General features: G+C 35.9%; 1 protein-coding gene across 1 annotated transcript; it reads right to left on the reverse strand.

The window, feature by feature from the left end:
* Positions 1 to 1,995: 1,995 nt before the first annotated feature.
* LOC147864864 (isoamylase 3, chloroplastic-like) lies at positions 1,996 to 21,853 on the reverse strand. Its single transcript, XM_087319039.1, has 25 exons — positions 21,634 to 21,853; positions 21,337 to 21,421; positions 21,025 to 21,108; positions 20,863 to 20,937; positions 20,620 to 20,750; positions 16,970 to 17,063; positions 16,364 to 16,597; positions 16,149 to 16,253; positions 15,960 to 16,064; positions 13,647 to 13,781; positions 13,441 to 13,527; positions 12,954 to 13,011; positions 12,817 to 12,880; positions 12,132 to 12,231; positions 11,921 to 12,021; positions 11,786 to 11,837; positions 11,288 to 11,350; positions 11,093 to 11,182; positions 10,927 to 10,999; positions 10,754 to 10,833; positions 10,533 to 10,637; positions 5,548 to 5,646; positions 5,417 to 5,478; positions 2,984 to 3,095; positions 1,996 to 2,309 (listed from the first exon to the last, which is right to left on the reverse strand). The coding sequence occupies exons 1-25, from the start codon at positions 21,747 to 21,749 to the stop codon at positions 2,196 to 2,198; spliced, it is 2,424 nt and encodes an 807-aa protein (XP_087175165.1). The 5' UTR covers positions 21,750 to 21,853; the 3' UTR covers positions 1,996 to 2,195.
* Between the last annotated feature and the right edge of the window lie 203 nt (positions 21,854 to 22,056).

Here is a 22,056-nt window from a genome sequence, read left to right on the forward strand (position 1 = left end):
ACCATTGTTCCCCCTCTCCTCCCCTTTTTCTGTATTTCTATGAGATTCCACTCTGACAACTTACGTGCATGGACCCTGTGAGAAAACAAATGTGTGGTGCATATTTATTTTCATTGTATATTTAATAGACACGTGGGGTATCAGCTTTATTCATTGTTTTGTACAAGTAAAAAGTAAGAGTGAATGAGATGGCAAAACTACCTCAAGATTGATGATCATGAGGCAAGCAAGAATCACAAAAGGCAAGAATAGTATAGTGTTTTATATAAAAAGCTTGGGTGTATCCTAATCAAATGATGCAAGCCTTGCATTGCACACCGTGGATGGATTTTTGTTCTTCGTTTTAGTTATCCGAAGTATATACCACATAACACCCTTTGATTCCATTGTTTCCTCTCATAGTTTTTGATCTCACATCTAAAGTTGCTAACACTCTTTGTAGCCCTATGATAAAGTAGTTTGGAAAACCATCACTTCTTGTTATTGTTCCTCGCTCTTTGATATCACAAGTGAGTCAAAATCATTGTCAACCAACAAGCTAGACCAAAACCTTGAAGTGTTTCAATTAAATATCTTGAATTCTTGTGTTGGTTGAGATACTTAAAATGTTAGCTACATATAGATGCATGCCCTATTATTATCGATATTTTGTCTTGTTGAACATGATATAATAGCTAGCTTTTCACTTTTGACGGCCATTGTCCCCTCTCTGGCCTTACTTTTACTATGGATCATTTTGCAAAAGATAGTGAAAAAATTCACCAAGGCAATGAGAAAATAGTGCATCATAAAACTTGCAAGTAGACAAGATGCTTCTATTTTTCATAAGATCTAAGAAAAAGTATTGTAAGCTTAGTTGTCTAACTTTTCCATACTTAATTGCTTAGAGATAGGTTTGCAACTTGACATATGTATACGAATCAATATCATGTTACAAGGATGTTTCGGTCATCACTTAATTAACATAGATGATGCTTACCTTAGCATGGATCAAATAGTTTACCTCACTATTGTTAAGAAAATAGAAGAAGAATTGCCTTTACAATTAAGATAATTGCTTTATTTATGTTAAGAAAATAAGCAAAGATTTCTTTTTGTCAAGGTTCTCACATTTCTAGCAAAACTAAAAGACTCAAGGTTCAAATATTGAGGAAAATGAATAATGATTCTCAACCTACCAAAAGATTCCATGTCATAATGAAGGATTTTGAATATAAACATGCAATGATCTTTTGAATATTTGCATCTCAAATTTAGCTTCTAAAATGAAACCTGGTCTGCATGGATATGCTAATATAAAAATCCCATTAAAGTTGCACACAAGATTGTCCTGAGTACCATATATCAGATGCTTTTGAAAGGAAATATGTGCGCAAAACTTTTGCAATTCTATGATCTTAGACAACTGAAGTTACGAATACATTATTACCTCCACCACAATCTATTGTGACTGAAGCTACTAATTTTGTGGATGGATCGATATTGGACTAGCTCCACCACCACAATATACCATAATCTTTGTGCATTAGACCAAAAACTTCACAAGAAAAGCTTGTAACAAATAACCACTTTAGCTTATATTATAAATGCAGCTAAAATACTATGCACGTACATTTTTATTTGTTGCTCAAGATTACCAGGTTAACTAAGTTCACACACCATAATATGCCAACTAGGAACCAAAGCACTACCATTAATTCCTAATCTGCACTTCATTACGTAACCTCCTAACTATCAGCTTTTAAAATAATTGACCATGTTCTACAAAAGAATAATACTCTTGACATCTCCACTTGATCCCATTTCTACCCTTCATTCTAAGAAGGAACAAATGTCTATATCATAAACCACGTTTCACAAATAATCACAAATATTAATCAGTATAAGTTACCACATTGAAGCATGACTCTTATCAGACACACTGATGACGAATGTGTGATTTCTATCCATCAATTAAAACAGTTATTCTTCAATTCACAACATCAAATTAGTAGAAAATGTCAAAATTTTCTTTCGCATGATCTTGGACAACATAAAAACTGTCCTTTTAATTAGAACTTTTTTATCGTTCGTGACATCTCCATCCTATAAGCTAGATCCTTCCATTTACATTCATTGGAAGCAACAATAAACATTTTTTGCTTATTAAAAAAGAATATATATATATATACAAAAATTTCTACACAAAAGGCATATCACTGCTTTGCAAAGAGAATAATACAAGAATAAGGTGCTACTTTGTATGTATTCCCAAGTAACTGAACACCTTCATCGATAAAATCACTTGGAGATTGACAATTTGTATCCACCTGCACATCATTTGAGATATAACAACCTTTCTAAGGATTTAGACACCACCTTTACCTTACAGATGTCTAATCAATGATGTATCAATTGTACAATAAACAAATCATATGGATGCCACATGTAGTGGTAACACACTTATTATCACTATCTTAACTCGAAGATGTTACATCTCCCACATTTTCGTGTTGAATCTCCAAAGAAAAATGCACAAATAATATCAGCTATCATACTAAAACAAGTTCACACACAAACATTTAATTATACTTACGCATGGTCACAAACTTAACATTCTTGCAGATGCACAGATAAATCCAGGATGAAGATTCAATAGCTAATGGATGAGACAGAGTTTTGCTGTCAGTACTCATTGGTCTAATCCTTATTTTATTAAACCACAGCACATCTTTGCTACAATGGATCCTCCCTCAATCCTGATGGAAAGGCAATAAATAGTTCAAGGAAAGATGGGGGAACATAAAAACCTTGCTACAAAACGAGGATTGCAAAAACAGTGGGATACCCATACAATATCTACTTGGTAAAACCCTCATTATGAATCTACTGGGTTACTAGTTTAATTGCCTAAACATCTACTTGGTAAAACCATCTTTGTGAATTTCTAGGAAACTTATACGCTACATTAATTATATGAAAGATGTTTCCAAAAACAACATACCACACGATACCAATATGTTCCAGTTGGAGGAGCAGGTATGCTGATATCAACCAGGTAGCTATGCGCATTAAATGCAGTATAAATGTCTCCTAGATTTTCCTTTGAATGTAGCCTGCAGCATAAGTTCAATTCATATAGATTTACTGCCATGTTGCATGTTTATTTTAGAACAATTCTCAGGACGATACAATTATTCTTGATCCATGCTATGATACAATCATAATTTATCCATGCTACAGACAGAATTACTCTGGTTTGACCTAATGAACGTAGAAATAAATCAATTCAACGGACAACATTTTCAATTTCCAGAACACCAAAATACCCCACCACTCCACAGAAACTTTATACCTTCAACCATATTCAGCCTTTTATAATATCTTAACAAGAAGAAATTGATCTGAGCAACTCCAAGTAACCCAAAGTTCTTGCTGGAAATGGAAATGAGCAAAATCCTTCTAAGCCATAAATCACATGGCATGCTGTAGCAACCCCCCTATCTGACTTGTGGTTGACCAAATTCCACAAAGACAATATATACCATATGCTAGACAAAGAGCAAAACTCTGCTTTCCATGTCCATGAAGATCATATGCTAGACAAAAAATAAACCTCTGCTCACCTCCTGAACCTTACAAAAATGGGTAAATCGTGAAAACAATTCATCATCACACCAAAGCGCACAATGATTATTTCTCCCTAAACTTTGGATATGAGAGAAACCCAAAAACAGTTTCCATAGCTTCAGCAACAGTACTGTAACTTATACCACAAATTTATGTGATACTGAGTCTATAATTTCGAACACTTATGTCTAACATTAAATAAAAACCCATGAATCCAAATGGCATTGGATTCTTCTCCAATGCACTTGCAAAACAGAAAGCAAAATAATAAAAGAGAACCATTCACAGAAAAGAAAGAGACGCAATGATAAGTTGTTGAAAGCATTGTTCAAATGAATTGGTCATTTTTGTATTAGGAGAACAGTAATTGATCCATAGAGATATAAAACTCTAATATTTTGGAGGGATACATGTTCCTGGCCTTGGGAGACATAGTTGCACAAGTTAAATACAGAAATGGATTTATAGAGGCAATTGATTGGGTATGGACACATAATAGGGATGCATGTAGAGTGTAGATTCTGCAAAAGGGCGAGATTGATGTTAATAGAAAAAAATGGCGATCAGAACTACACATGCAAGAGAGAGCACTATCACAGCAGTCACCCTTAGGAATACGTCAAATGATGGGCCTCATCCTAAAGATCAGTATGCATATAGTGATGCAAACTGCTGTGATTATGATAGAGGAGTATTTGGTCATCACAACATTGACGGTTGGATTTCACATATCACCACATGCTTACATGAACTCAACCTTGAGACATTTCTCTACTCTTCCTGGACAACCAAAAGCCACTATCAGATATAATATAGTCAAAGTTGGGATGCAGATGACTTTCAATTGGGATCAGCTCTGCTCAACCAGATGGGTTTCTCACATTCCAAGATGGACATCATTGGTTGAATGAAATGAAACTATGTAAGACAGATGAAGTTTCTAGTGATTAAGCTAGCTTAACGCAAGCATCAATAGAAAGAGCTGCATCCTGAGTATGGAAAATTTGTACACAATCAACAAGCTGGAAAATCCATAGAACTTAAAGCTACCAAAGTGGCAGATCTGAAGAAAGATAAACCGTATTCATGGCAAACCATACGAAATTGCTAAAAGACTGATCAAACAAAAGCAATAGACTTTAGACAGACTGTGATGGCAAAAGAGATTGATATAGCAAACCCAAGCCAAGATTTAGCCATACTTTATTATAGTGTGGTAAGAGGACAGAGGATTGCACCATTTCAAAAGAATGATCTTTCACCATCCCTCCCTCTCAACCCAGTTGGCAGTGAAGCAAAGAGTGTTCAAACACAGTGAACAGAACATATTAAAAGCCATCTGATGTGAATGCAAGAAAAATTATTTCAGTATTAAGTGCTGATTAATTTCCTTTATTCAACACTCCACGACGTCCTTAATTGTATTGGAAAACAAGTGGTTGTAGCATTACTTTACAAACAGCATGAAATAGATGGTATACTTGCCACTTAATACAGTTTTGAACTTCCTCTGGATGTTCAGAAATTTCTGAAACTTAGCTATGCGATCTCATTGGATGGAACAGATCCCAATCTTGCAAGATTTACCAATGCAGTCTAATGAAGCCCATGTTAACCAAAAACAGAATTCTTAGACACTATCGACTACCTATTACACTCGCAATTATCTGATCCAATAGACTGGGTCTTTGCGTTATCCGAGTAATGTCCAATTATTCTCAAATTTAGATAACAATGACTTGACTATCATGCTCAAACTATCACACATCATAGAACAATTAAGTAACCATAAACTGATAATGCTTACGTAAATGCGAGGAAATGGCTATCTGGATTCTCCCAATTATCTTCATGCCAGGTCACATCCTCCTGCATCGCCTAACTAAGTGAGCTTAAAGAAATAGATTCAAACCATACTCATGAAGACTGATAAAATACCTTTCTGAGAAAACTGTCACGACCAAGGAGAGGATTATTCTTACGAAAATGAATAATCTTCCTAAAGAATCTGAAGTGACCATCAGCATTTTTCTCTAACTGTCATATTAAAACCATCCATTCAATTAGTTAATATGCAAGAAATGAATAGTTTATCCCTCTCATTTCTCTTCTTGATGAAAAACAGTATGATATATGCTAGTTCCACCAATCATGTGCCATTTTCTTTTAGATGAGTTAACCAAAACCAAAACTTCCTGCCATTATGTCTATTGCGGGAGCATTCTACATATATTCTCCAAACTGAATCTTTAGATTATCTTTACAACTCAAAACATAGTGAAATTTTATGAAAATATATTTACATTCCCAGAATCTAAAAGAAGACATGCTGCACACAAGCATCATACCAATATGGCAAGCCATCCAAATGCTCTAAGTGTTTAGGATGAGGATTGATTGGGAGGTATGAATATGAATTAGAGCTTTATGAAACGGATGTAGCAGTTTATAGTAAAGGTGTAATCGGAAAGTCAATGAGTAGCTGTAGCATATCAATAGTTTTTAGCAGGGCAGGGGAGACGTGTATTATAGATCGGATGTGATCTGAACCATGATATTTTAAATTCCTACGAATATGGATATTTTACAATCTCAAAAGATTATCTATTAGGAAGTTGTATGGTCCCAGGATGTTATTTATCAAGGTTACAGGGACAAGTCATTGCCAGGAATTGCCGGTTACAGAAATTTGATGAGGGGGATTTGGGACAGAATTACTAAATTCTAGTGGCATCAGCTATGGAGAGATAGATAGATAGATATTTTCTAGCATCCATAGAAAGATCATCATTAGGAAGTTGTATGGTCCCAGGATGTTATTTATCAAGGTTACAGGGACAAGTCATTGCCAGGAATTGCCGGTTACAGAAATTTGATGAGGGGGATTTGGGACAGAATTACTAAATTCTAGTGGCATCAGCTATGGAGAGATAGATAGATAGATATTTTCTAGCATCCATAGAGAGGCCAATATTGACCCATGAGACTTAAGTACAAAAGTTATCTTGATGTGAATCTCCTTCCTAAGAAGGGATATTCATACTTTGAAGCACCAAGTCTCGGTGTGCGAATAAGGCATACATATATGAGCTCAACCTTCTAGGTGTTCTCTTTAGTATGATACTCAAGTCGTCACCCCCTCTTAATATATCATCATCGTTTCTATAGGAAGAGTATGTAAAAAGCAAGTGTTATTCATCCTCTACTAGCCCTACCTTGCATATCTTACATGTCTTTATATTTGGCTGATTTTGATTCCATAATGCAACTTCAATACCTAGGTTGTGTGATCGAGTGTGAAGGAGTGTTCGGGCTCTACGAGAGTTAATACTCATGTTAGTAATGAGGTAAGGTTGAATACGATCAATAGGCCTTCTTGCCTTATATAGAACCTAACATTCATGATTGATGTTTGCAATGTAATACTCTAATTTTGTACTTTTAGCATCTTTCCACTTCTTCCTTAGTGGGTCCATTATTCTCTCCTCAATAGCCACATATTTCATAGCATCACTTGAAAGCTCTAGGAGATCTTCCACATCCCATCTTTTGAACCATTTTTTGATGCCAATTACCCAACTAGATGAGAGAATTTTGCTCTTATGATTCTTTTGTAGTTTACATCCAACATTCCAAGCAAGATGTGGTAATCTATGATTTGGCATATTCTTGACTTTTTTTAATGTATCTATATTCTCTCTGTAGCACCAATATCTCTATAGGTTGAACAGCTGTTTCCAAGAGCATACCTTGATAGGAGGTGGTGGATTTTACTCCCAATTGATTCATGTAGAATTTAATTTTCAGATTTAGGGCTTCTGGGAGAATCTAGGATTCTAAAATCTGAAGAAACTTAGCTGAATATCCATCTTATCCATTTGAGGTCGGTTTGACACTGAAATAGGGATAAACTAAGAATTAGGAGCTGGTTCTGTTTTTTAGGATTTGCGCTTGGACATAGCAAGAATTTGCCAACTGTGCCATCAAGAATTTGGCCCACTATGCGAGGTAATGAAATATGAGGATCAACGGTGCCTAGGGTTGTTCTTGCTAGAACTAAGATACACGGAAGAGTTATTGAAGGAAAGCAATGCAACCGCGCAAGCTCATCAACAAAGAACAATCAGAACTTTCTTTAACACCATCAACCTACTAGAAAGGCCCTTAGGCTGCTCCTATTAAATTAGAAAAACATTCTTAAATAATATAATATTTTCTGATTTTTGTTAGAGTTGAGCCGTCTCGTTTAAAGAACTGTACTACAACTCCTAAAAGAATATCTTGTACATTGAATGGGATCCTGTGGGCTTTTGTTTTGCAGAACTGCTTCTGCTTTCTTTAATCTCTCCTATGTGCTAGATCCATAATCGTTTTTAGTTTCTATATCTCTGCCTTTAGATATTTCAGAAAAATGTCTTTATACTTGCACATCTCTACAACTAGTATTGGAGCAAGCATTGCATCCTTTTATGAGATCCATTGCTTAGTATCCCACCTTGAGTAAGTGGGAGTATCATTTTCATTTCTGTTTTGTATTCTTTTTAACATGACAAATACATCTGTCAATGTTGGGGAAGAAGTCAGGAAATTTGATGGCACTAGATTCAACCTTTGGAAGGTTAGAATGGAAAGCACACTTTACTTACAAGGATATGCAAAAGCATTGGAGTATAATAAAACAGTTGGTATGGATGATGCCACTTGAAACTACTCAATTGTTAAGGCAGTTGCCCACATTTACATGGCAGTAGCAGATGAAGTTTTAGGAAAAATCAAGGGGCTGACTAGTGGTCATGAGGTATGGAGCAAACCAAAGACTACATAATAGTCAACCACAGCAGTGAATCATGTTCACTTGATGAGAAGGCCCATGGCTGCACGGCTTGAAGTTTCCAAGTCTGCCGCTGAACACATTTCAACATTCAACGGTCTACTCAATCAGCTTTAAGATGTGGGATTGCAAATCTTTGACGACAAAATCAAGACAGTCTTTTTACTCATGACATTGTCTGAAACATGGGAAGCTCCTGTATTCTCACTCTCAAATAGTGCAGTCTTACATTTGATGGAGTTAAGAGGGGCAATCCTTAATGAAGAAATTTACATCAAAAAGCAAGTGGGAAGTCTTCTAGTTCTGCCAACATAACAAGAGGGAGAGCTGCAACAAAGAATGCACCAATGCAAAGGTCTAGTAGCAAAAGCAAAGGGAAAGATATCACTTGATTTCAATGTGGCCATAAATGGCATAAAAAGCCTGATTGTAGATTTAACAAACAAAGATACAACAGAAAAGAAAGATGATATAGAGAAGGAAAAGAGAAGGAGAAGGCAAACATAGCCTCAGGTGTCATCATTGAGGAGATACTCGACACTGAAGACATATTGTGTGCTGCATATATAAGAATTATTAATACAGCTTTAGTAATGCATTTCTAGCAATAAAAGATTCTATTATTTAGACTTGGATATTTTGATTTGGGTATTTAGACTTTTGGGTAATTGCCATTGGTGCCTCCTTTCATTGCATCGCTTCTAGGGAGTGCTTTCTTTCATTCTTTGCAAGTAGATTTGGGAAGGTTTATCTAGGCAATAACCATGATTGCAACATAGAAGGACTTGGCATTGTTAGGGTGTCCATGGAGAATGGTCAAGATTTGACACTATACCACGTTCGTTTTGTTCCGGGGATAAAGAAGAGCTTATTATCTGTGGGTCATTTCCTGCAAGTAGCTTTGGGAAGTTTTATCTAGGGAATAACCATGCTTGCAACATTGAAGGACTTGGCGTTGTTAGAGTGTCCATGGAGAATTGTCAAGAGTTGACACTATACCACATTCATTTTGTTCTGGGGATCAAGAAGAGCTTGTTGTCTGGGGGACAGCTTTATTTACAGGGCTATTCCACAATATTCATAGGTGGAGCATGGAAGGTTGTACATGGTACAAGACTCATCGCCCCGGGCAGCAAGAGAGATTCATTCTATAGCCTCTCAGGTCAAGCTCTTCAGTGATTCATTGCAGTTGCAAAAACAAAAGATAAGTCATCTGAGTTGAAAGGCCTTGGACATTCTACTCTCTTCTTGTAAGTTGGTGACCAAATGTAACAAGCTTGGTTTTTGCAACAACTGCATTTATGGAAACAAGTGAAGAGTTCGTATTACACTAATTCTTCAAGGAAAACAACACCCATGAGCTCATACCCTCTGATTCCAACTAAATCCTTACAAGGTTCCTTATAATTCTCACTTTCATTGATGATTACTCCAGAAAGTGTAGGGTGTATTTACTAAAGGATAAGCCACTGGGTCTACCGGAGATAGTGAACTTTGTTATTTCAAGTATACGAGACAAAGATCCCATCACGTAATCGATAGTGCTTGCACCTCCTTTTGGGTTTCAACATGTCAAAGCATCTAATCTGAGCCATTGTGACAAACCATTTATATCACATATCCATGTGCACTTCCCAATGCTAGAAATGCTTGCCATATTTTGTTACTTCACTCATATCTTGAGCTTCTGGCTTTAGACTACTTCTTCTGCCATAACTTATCCACACATAGCCTCAAACATAGTCGTTTGTTTATCTTTAGTTTGTGCATTGAAGTCTCCTAATGGTTCTATATTCCCTAGCAATCGGCAACATTTGGTTTGAACCGAACTGAACCGCAAAACCACACCTTAACAGCTTAACGGTTTAAACGGTTTGATTCGGTTCAGTTCAGGTTCAAGTTCTCTGTGTAAATGAGATCAAATGACATAGATTATAATTCCTTTGTGTGTGAGAAATTCTGCATCTAGAATATTTACCAACATATATAAGAAAGCTGTCTTTATAATGGTTGAGATTTACAATAATTCTTGGTTGGTAAAGGACAAAAACAGAGTCAAAGTGGGTCCAATAATTGATTATGCTTAGCCAACCTGCTTCCACTGGAAATGATTGATAGCATTATCATGTCCATAACTATTGTTATTTCCATGCCTTGTATGCGCATACTCATCACCCATAAGCATCATTGGTGTTCCCTATGTAGTGAGGTGTGGACAACAAAATCAATCAATACCATGAGTATATTAATTGAAATTCCCAAATAATATAAACTACAGTACACAATAGAAACTGCTGAAAACTCATCATCCACCTGAGAAATCATGAGTGCAACGTGAAAATTTTTCATCTGGCGAGAACGAAATGAAATTACATTGGCATCAGTAGTGTCACCTGCAAGATGCCATTTTCTACTTCATAAGTATTTGGGAAGGCAAAATAATTATCAATACCATAAAGCATAACCACAAAAAATAGTTCCATCACCTTCTACACCACAGTTCCAGCTGAAATTATCATTGCTTCCATCCATTCCTCCTTCGCCATTTGCATCGTTGTGCTTAAACAATTAAATTAAAACAATATAAGAGCGATGAAAAATAAATTAATTTAGACAAAAGAAACAATAAGTACCAGTTCCACCTAAGCTCACCTTCTCATTATAGGTGACAAGGTCATATAATGAAAACCCATCATGTGCTATGACAAAATTTATGCTGTGGAAGGGTCTCCTCTTGTTTACCTATTGTGAGGTCACGATTAATTGATAGTGGAACAATTCACACAAAATGTAGAGAATATTGAATGTCCTAGAACAGTATGTTAATAGGGAGCAGGAAAAACAAACATGATACATATCAGCTGATCCACTCAATCGAGTTGCAAAAGATGACTTCAGCCCATCATCACCCTGTTGAATTTTACAGAATAAATAATTAGGCACATACTCGAGTGATGAACCAAGAGTGCAAACTTTTGTGATCATTTAGCAAAAACTCGATGTTTCTGTATTACATGTCAATGATCATTATATTTATAGTTCCAGATTGCAAGATATAAATTGAAATTACTTTTAATAACTGTCAAATATTTACTTCAATATTCCTTTTTTGGTTGTACAATCGCCACTCAAAAGTATTCCTTTTAGGCGATTCTTAAATGGTGTCAATCACCACTCAAAAATATTTAACACAATCAGAATACGACAATTAGAACCAAAAAATATAGGATGAAGCCATGGATATATAAACTATTCGGAATTCATAACATCAATTAAAAACCCTTATAATTCAGGAAGTCAAACTCAACTATGAACATTTCAAGAAAGTGATAATCAGATAATTACCCTTATGAATCTTCGAACATCATCACGATATTTTCCGTTCCATTCTGCCCACCTGATTAACCACAAAACAAACCAAACCAAGATTTATCTTGTGAATTAGCAGCACATTATTCAATTTTTACTAATACAACTTACTTGTCCCAATTAGGAAAGCTTCCCACTTGATAAAGCCCTCCACAATCCCAAGGCTCTGCTATCAATTTACACTTAGAAAAAGCAGGATCCTTGCTGATAGCCTGTCGGCGTATTAGTTACATCCATCCAGGGTGATACAAAACTCAGTTTCATTACGTAAAGGCCCGAAACATACATATTCCATTCATTTATACCAAAACACAAAATATACCCGAATAAGAGGAGGAGAGCTAAGAGGATTTCCATCAACATCTCTACAGAGTGCGCTCGCTAGATCAAAGCGGAAACCATCAACATGGTATTCATTCACCCTGATTGTTTCAGAGATGAAAATGAAAAAGGAAGAGTTCAGAGCTTTGGTAAGACACATAAACAGAGAAAAGAAATAGCATTGCCAGTATCCAATAATGCATTCCACAATTTACATGCACAAACGAAAATATTCAATCTTGTGTAATTATACTATATATATATATATATATATATATATATATGAATGTATATATATATCCTGGTAAATATTGTTCTGACTAATGTATATCATCCTTAATCTCTACCTATTTCTATGCCATCTACTGCTGCAATTATTTATTATAAATGTTATTATTTCAACATTGACATTTGTCCCCCAGAAAATTTAGGTTTCTGCCAGATAATCTAAATGTGAACAGGGTTAATGAAAGAGCAAAAAGATTTTAGTAGCATGTTAACGTGCTAAATGATAGGGAGTGAGACCAAGGAAGCAATAGAATGAAAGCTTCATGTTAAGATGAAGGGAATCTTAGACAAATAAGAGAGACAAGAATGAGCATAAGAGGATAGGAAAGCCATAAAATGACTCTAGTTTGTAACTATGCCCCAAGAAACAAAGGATATGTAAACGACAAGATTCTTACCAATGCTTGAGGCTTTCCAAGACCAGCTCCATTACAATGGGATGATTGCAGTTAAAGCTGTTTCCTGTTTAAAAATAGCAATTAATGGTAGAATCCTTGCTTTCCTGTAAGTCACCTCAGAAATAGTACGATCATACCACATCCAGAGAAATTTCTCAATTGTACATAGCTTGATGTATCTACCATGTAGTATGTCTGCCACAAAAATAGCCATATTGGAAGAACTTCATAAACTCATCCATTGCACTACAATTTAAAGGCAATGCTTCCCTACCCTCAAGTATCCTCTACAAAGACAGAACTTATGCATATGACAGAAAATAGTGTAATCCTTGCATTAAACTAAAACCTAAAACTTCAGTTTCTTAAAAATACATGATCTATTATGTTGGACACCTAAGTCAACGAACATCCTAATCACTTGCATATGAAAAAACCGCTTTCATTAGCAAAGTAATATAGGCATAAACATAAATTATTCTTTAAAAGGAAAAAACATCAAAGTTTAACTACATTTGCACTTCTCCATGGTACAAAAAGGACAATCAATATATGTAAAAATATAATACAGTATGCAATAACATATTACAATCACGTACTACAATAAAATCAACAGAAACTTACAAGGTTGTCTATGCCTCGAAATGAAGTTGTGTATGGGAACTCATCATCCGCCTCATTGGTGTGATTGTAAACGACATCCAAAATTACCTAGAATTTGCAGATCTCATACAATAATTGATTTTGTTTTACTCAATGCGATTCAAAATCACTCCAAAGCATAACGGCGCTCAACAGCACATCAATAGATGCATACCCATTATCCATACCTCAATCCCTGCTTGATGAAGTGCTTTAACCATTTTTTTGAACTCCAATGATGCTGCAACAGGGCCACCTCCGCTACTCGCATATCTACTCATTGGGGAAAAGAAATTTATAGTAGAATAACCCCACGTGTTAATCTGGAAAAATAAGTATTATACAGCCCAAGCATCACTTAGTACATGACAGTGTTTGCATCAGGCATAGATATTAGATATTATACGCAGTATAACATAACAATCATCAAGTGTTTATAACATTCATGATAGATTTAGCTCCGTACTTACAATTTATGTCTAATCACAATATGTATCAAACAACTAGCAAGATATTTCACAAAGGCACATAGGTTGCCAACAATAAACAACATATAAATTCAAGTGGATGCTAGACTTTCGTCACTTGTGCTATGCTTATATCAAACATCAAATAGTTTAGTGCTGTAACCAACAACTTCGTATGTTACTTTGGATCTCTTCCAAGCAGAATATCAGTAGTTTGGAAACGTGAAATACATGCATCATTAACACACACTCGATACATTCTTCAGTCCCCTCTACACTAGCCACTCCTTTCACAGATCTTGACCCATAACATTGAATGTTCAGGCTCCCTATCCTAGAGCTCTACAACCAGAGGAAGTCTGATCAGCACATACCCATGTCTATCTCTTTCACCAGGAAGAATTTGGAACGATACAAGCTTTACTGATTATGTAAGTACATGAGGCAAGATTTATGTGAAGAGAGATCAGAACATTGAGACATCCATAGTATTTCTTATCATGGCAATATTGTACTTGGATACATGAGAGTAGATAAAAGCAAGATCCAAGAGGGAAAGAAGTAAAACACACACACACACACACACACACACACACACATATAGATACATACATATATATATATATTCATGTGAAGGGAGATCGGAACATTAAGCATTGGTGCCCCATGATATAATCTGGACAGAGACGAGAGCAGCCCCTATAATCACCAAGGCATTATTCTGATCAGTGACATGTATCTGACAGCTTTGGGAGCTCCCTAGAGGAAGGTACTCAAGTTGGCCCTTATGTCATCAAGACAACTTGCTAAACATGGAAACATTCATTGTTGAAATGCAACAATGGTTCAAGTCACATGGCATAAACATAAATGCACTACCCTCGTTCCATTATGGATTGGATTGTCCCCATCTAAACATGACCAAAGTGGAAAATAATAGAGTGATCTGAACTGAAAATATTAACTTGGAAAACAAGCTAACATGGATCAGCCCCAAAATATCATTCGGTACGAAGATGGCCCGCTATAAGACTCATTTTTTACACACATCAGAGGATAGATTCATCATCAGGCCCTCTTATATGGACATAAATCTACCTTATGCGCTGTGCAGTGTGACAGGGCAGCTACGAACTTCAACACATCAGTTAGAGATAGGGTAGGCAGATATGCACAAATACCTCTAGAACAAAGAATTTGCCAACTGTGTCATCAAGGAGTGGAATCTGAAGAACACTATATTTGTCATTGTAATGTATTTTATGAAATAAGAGGGAGATACCATTGCCTCTATAAACACAGCTTTGGCCCACTATGCAAGGTAATGGAATATGAGGACCAACAGTGATTGGGACTTTTCTTGCTAGAACTCAACATACATTGGGAAAAGTTGTTGAAGGACCACAGTACAGCCACACAAGCTCATCAATCAAGACTTCTTTTATCTGACTTGAGAATCTTACATGTACCTCTAACAAGATTCATTAGTCTCTTTTTAAATTATTTACTTTTTTTACTTATTTATATATTTTGATTTTATTGTTCTCAAAGACAAGACAACACTAAAGATGTAATCTCTTGTTTGGTTTTATAGGCCATTTTGGCCTCTTTCATTCATTCTTCTTCATTCATAGACATGTGCAAACCTAATTGAAATGACAAGTTGAACTGTCCAAAATCCTCTATAGTTCAAGAATGGTTTTAGAATCTTACAAACTCCACTACAATCATTCTTCCTTTCTTTTGAAACCACTGGAGTACACTGATAATTTAAAGCATTAGAGAAAGTACAGTCTACCTTTATTCTATTATCATGAATTTACTTGTGCAAAGTAGGTAACAAGGAGTCACAACTCAAAAGAAATAGATAATTTATCCCATCTTTATTCTATAAGCATAGTATTAAGCATTTTTATCCCCATATTTAAGTATGATGTCATGTCAATGAGTTTATGCATAAAACTCTATGGTCACAATTCTAATTATGAGAGAGGTGAAAGTAGTGTGAATTAACAGAATTGAGGAAGATAGTACCATGTGATCACGAGGATTTGGGCGCCTTTGGAATTCAAACTCATCAAATTCAAACACTGGCAATAGCTCCACAGCATTCACTCCCAACTTAACAAGGTGAGGAATCTAGCACCAACCTTTCAGTAACAAATTATTACCATAGAAATTATGAAAATATTTAATATTAAATGATCCACCTTCAGAAATTACCTTCTCTATAAGCCCCAAATATGTTCCACGATGTTCTGGAGAAACACCAGAAGATTCGTCCGCTGTAAATGCTCTGACATTCATTTCATAAATAACCAAATCTTTCTGTGGTTCAGAAAGAGAAGGAATAGTCCATTCACGAGTATGTATAATGCCATAAGAGAGGAAATTAACCATAAAAGAAATCAGATAAGCATAAGTCCGTGAGGACACACCTCTTGTATTCGAGCTCGATTATCATCATCATCCCAATCAAATTGGAATGTAAAGTCATATGTTCCTAGAAAACTAGCATTCTTTTCTTGTTTATCACCAAAAAAACGGCGTCCATCAATTAGTTTTGCATATGGATCCAGAAGGACTAAATTCTTATCAAATCGATGACCTTTCTCCCATCCTTGAGGCCCATCAACACGATAACCATACTTAACTCCATTTAATGGAAGTTCCTATTAAAATTGCAGAAAAATGTATGCAAAACTCAAAAAGCTACTTAAATAATATATGGCAACAATACACTGCAAAACAATTCTCAGGGATGTCTTCATAGTCATTACTTTCTGTTGGTGCTTATGAATTTGTGTTTTAAACATTTACATTGAGTTGTTTTCCTTTCACTTCACTATGATGCCAAACATTTAAACGATGTATAAACTTCAATTAGCAAAAACATTGAGCCTGTCTATGTATGCAGAAAGTAGAAAAAGAAAGTTTGAGTACCACAGTAAGTAAAACTTTCTAAATTTTAAAATATCAAAAACATGTTTCTCATCCATGAAATAAAATAGTTATTGTACAAGATTTCTTAAAACTACAGATACCTCAATGCAGACATGCCATATGTTGCTCGTCTTATTAGTTGATGGATTCAACACAATTTCTATCTCCGACTCCAATCCATTTAGCACTGGAAATCTGGTTGATATAGAATGCGTTTGTTAGAGGCTAAAAAAGGCTTAATAAACCTCACAGGTTGGATGACTGACAGTCATTTATGCATGAAAATTATTTGGATCATGATTCGTCACAAATAATATGCCAAACTGATGGAAGGCACAGATTGTAGTTGGGATTGCCCCCCTGGACATGTTATCTGGTAGATTAAAATTCAACATAAAAAATTAATTCATAAAGAATAGGAATTAGACGACACATAATTAGACTTTGTTTAATAAAAAAAGGTGAAGGAAAGAGTATACTCATAGGGGCACAAATTACAGCTGGAATAGACTCCATGGATGGTGCTCAAATGCTGTAATCGGACAAATTACTTCACATAGAGCAAGGATTAATTGATATGTCACTGTAAAGGAATTAATTGATGTCTTTTAAGAGGCACAATTAGCCTATGAGATTGAATGAGAGAATAAATCTCCAAAATGGCAAAAAGGGACAGTTTTGCAAGGAACTCCTGCCTATGCGTGATTACTCTTGCATATAGCACATTGAACAAGGAGGGATGCAGTTTTGGTTATAAAGATCCTTGGCCCATAAAGCTCAAACCACAAGATTAGAATCCCCAGCACAGGAAAAAAATTACATACTTTGGGTCTATAGAAATTATTATGATTACATTAAAACAGGCAGCTAGGTGGTTAATAATACCAGAACAGCTAGCAGGGTGAGAATCAATTGTGGACTCTACTGCTGCTTGGATATCATTGCTAAGACAATTGTAATTATTATTAAAGGTAGTTTGTTGATGAGTATATGTCAACAGTTTAAAGGTAGTTTGTTAAACTGTTAATGGCTTAACAGTTTAAACAGTTCGGTTCAGGTTCAAGTTATTTTTAACGATTCGGTTTCAATTTGGTTCGGTTTGGGGGGTGAACGGTTTGGTTCAATTTGGTTTCAACGGTTAGAAACCGCGATTTAAACGGTTTAATGGCTTTTTTATTTAATTTTTTAAATTTTAGTTTTAAATTTTTAAATTTAAAAAAAAAATAATCTTTTCATTTTTAAGCCTAATTCTCACATTTTAGGAAAATCTTTAAAATTTTGAAAACTTAAAATTTAAAATAATAAAAAAAATTTAATTTGAATTTTGAACTAAGTTGAAAACCAAACCCAACCATGAAACCGCAGTTTTAACGGTTTGGATTTTTTTTTAATGGTTCGGTTCAAATGGTTTCGTGGTTCGGTTCGGTTCGGTTCGGTTCGATTCAAGTTTCAAAAATTTTAAAAGGTTCAGTTTTGACACTCTCAAACCAAACCGTTGCCGATTGTTAAATGGGATATGCTAAATACATAAAACAAAATGCACTCATCATGAGAATTGGCATTAAAAGGGCCAGGCTGTTACACAATCCAATGGGATTTTGTTAAAGCTACAATAGTTAAGTTAGGATTTGGCCCAAAAATATCTCAAATAATTTACTGGCTTCACTGGTTTGTCACATCTTCATGCATCATTGGTGGTGAATTGAAAGAGTTGTAGAATTCAGTCAATTCAATCAAAACAAATTGTCCAGAACTCATCCACACTTATTTTACATGGATAATATAATGCTAGGGTGTAAACTTCATTGTTTGGAGATGCATGATGGCCACAAGGGTATTCCTATGGAGATGCTTATTGGGTGTGCTTTCCACCGGATTCAATCTTCAAAAGAGAGAGACAGTTTTGTCACAGTTGTGCGTGATATGATGGAGAATCAGAAGGTTTGGAGGAAGCCTTTGGCTCTTGTCCAGATTTCAACATGGTCTGTCAAACAATGCTTATTTCCTCTAATAGACACTATTTTGGGCACTTTGGACCATCTGGATGGCCCACAATTGTAAGTTCTTTAATTAAAACCAAATGCTGGAAATAGGCTTCCTCAATGAATCCCTTAGAAAACCTCTATTTGAATGTCTACAACCTAGGGACATCCTGCTTCAAACTTAGAATCTTTACTTTTATGTGCCTCTAAGCACTTTCGTATCTACTGAACACTTTGTTATTTTGCAGATTTCTCATTAAGATTTCTTTAGTGATATAAGTATTGATGAAAAACACTTGGGCAAAACCTATGAGCAGCTCATTGACCAGACCCATAAAGTTATAATCTTGGACCCATTTTCACTGGCAACAGCATTGCGATTACACTGGAAGACAAGCTGCAGTCAGTAGTTTAAGTCGAATCACCAGATCACAGCATCCAAGTACATTTCTCATCATCATTGTTTTTGGTAATGAATCCAGTGGTTGCTACTGCAACAACAGCTTGAAAGGGCAGGATTAGTCAAAGGATGGATTTCATCACGAATCAAGTGATATGCCCATTGGTCGTATCAAACACCAGCGAACTTGCAAAATGGCATAGCGATTTTCTTGCAGACTCCAGAGATCTTTTGCAGAGACTCTACAAACATCATCCTTTGCATCCAGATATTTGTTACTACTGTTGTTGCTATGAGTGTCCTCAGAATCTTTTGGATGAGTACCTGTTGGCATGGTTTGGATAACCCTCCCCCCTCATAGCAACATCACCTAAAGATATTTGTTATTATTCTTCTCGACACCAAGATCCTCAGAATCTATTGTATACATGCCCCATGGTGTGGCTGGATAAACAAGCAAAAAGCTTCTTGTTGCACCCTGACACCTCTTGTTTCATTGTGCTTGGTGGACAAGCAGCCAGAAAATTGTTACTATGGCTGTTGCCACCACGGTACTTGAATTCTTCTGGATGATTACACCCCATAAGCCTCTTTTTGTTACTTGTGGCAAGTGTTGACATCATCCTTTGCATCCAGATATTGTGACAATACCATGAATGCAGATAAAACGTTCAACAATTCAATGTACTCCTATATCGTAGATCTCATCAATATTTGATATTACTGGTGAACCAATATATGGCTCCCCACATAAAGAGGTACTAAATATGAAACAATCCTGACTGCTAAATTAGCCAATACAGATATCATTTTCTACTTACAGATATATATCCAAGGGAAATGTGTATGAAAGGAATGAAAATAAGCGAGGAAACTTAATTCAAGCATATTAGAATATCCCCTGTGAAAAAATGCTGAAAATGATATTGAATCAATCACCAGAAAAATAGTGGCATCTTAAAGTATATAAACATCCAATCAAACTGTCATATGAGGCTTTGGACTTCATGGCATGCTTAGGAGTGGCATATGTTCACAAATGGCCATAATTAACCTCGGTCTACCATTTCGAAAAATATATTTGAACACACAACAGTGTCATTTGTTCACAAAAGTAATTTCTGACTACTAGGTCACCACATTGTTGGAAAACAAGTTCTATGCTTACATTAAAATATCATCCATTTGAGTCTAACCATTGATTAAGACAAGCTTGATTGTTTTCTCAACAGTTGCCCGAGATGGAATGCTCAAAATGAAACATGCATGTCACAAGATACTTACAAACAAAGAGTAATGCTAGTGGCATGTATTGAAAAGAGTGCGAAGTTAACACCATTTGAAAGAACAGATGGACCAAGATACTTACAAACAAAGAGTAACGCTAGTGGCATGTGCTGAAAAGAGTGCAAAGTTAACACCACTTGAAAGAACAGATGGACCAAGAGGGAAAGCTTGACCAGGAGAGACAGTGAATGGACAGTTGTTTGAGTCAAAACTCTGAGATAAAGAAAATTAGAAAGAGCATTAAAGAATGATGTAATAAGACTCCAAAGAGTGGGTTTTTTTCTGTTTAGCATCAAAATGTAGATGAATGGTTTTTAAGAGGCACCTGGATAGGTCTTGCTATTTTTTCACTTGTTATGGAAGGATGGTGTTGTGTTTCAAGGTTTTCCATGCCTAGTACCTTTCAGAAAAATCAACCATTATTGTGAGAAAAAAGAAGATTTCTAGTGTATACCATTGCGATGCTAAAGTGTAAACGGAAATGGACCTGGCTAGGTCCTTCTTCCCCAGATTTACTGGAACCTTCCAATGACAGATCTTGATGTGTTTCAAGTTTGGACATGCTCAGCACCTGATAGAAGCCATATATTACCATAAGAGAGAGAAGATTTCCAGCATATCAAATGCATTATCATGAAGCAAATCGATTGAAATCAAACACATAAGGGCATTATCATGTGGAAAATGTCATCAAACCAGTTTTCCGAGAATATCCTTAACCAGTTTCTGTGATAATGCAGCAAACTTATTGACAGCATAAAACATAAAAAAAGAAATAATCTTTCTAGCGAATCTTTACCGGTTTTTGCAATCTCCGATAAGGTGAAGAACTCCAAATGTGACATGAGAGCTTGGACTTCCTTCCAAGAAAACGATTCTGAAAACTGTAAGAAATAGAAAAATTCAAGTTCACCATGGACAAAAATACAATCAAGAAAGAACTGAAAACTTCTGAAAACTGTAGGCAATCGACTTTGTGTCAGTGTGTGCAAGTTTACAATTGTGGACATCATTAGAATGCAGCTCCAATCCAGAATGGAAAAGAAAAATTAAAGAAGGAAGATGTTATATAAATTAAAGGAACTAGAAGGATTACCTGCAGGGAGAGGAGCCGTATTGTGAGGAGAGAAATCCATTTCTCACCGATGGGGTTGGGAAGCTTCTATGGTGGAAGGAAGGAGGGGGCGGATGAGGAGGAGGGTGGAGATACATGGAGGAGAATCAAAGGAGCTCGAAATTAGCCTTCTCAACTCGATCACGCACAGTCGATCGATCGTGCTGCAGTCATTTGGCCGTGTGAGAGAGTGAGTAATATAAGAAATTGTTACAGAAATAACACTTCAAAACAAAAAAACCTTCACTCTCCCAATTATGTACATATCACATGGACATAAAAAGATGAGTACCATTTTACATGCAAAATGTCCGGCTTATGTCCGAGATAAGAGACAAAATATAAAGACATACTTGGACCTATCAATGGGCATGATTTCGGCTCGAACCGAACCGAACCGTTAAA

Source organism: Azolla caroliniana, unplaced genomic scaffold (assembly GCF_043228905.1).
Source record: "Azolla caroliniana isolate FFs.n. ecotype wild unplaced genomic scaffold, voAzoCaro1.0.p SCAF_4, whole genome shotgun sequence".
Taxonomy (NCBI): Eukaryota; Viridiplantae; Streptophyta; class Polypodiopsida; order Salviniales; family Salviniaceae; genus Azolla; species Azolla caroliniana.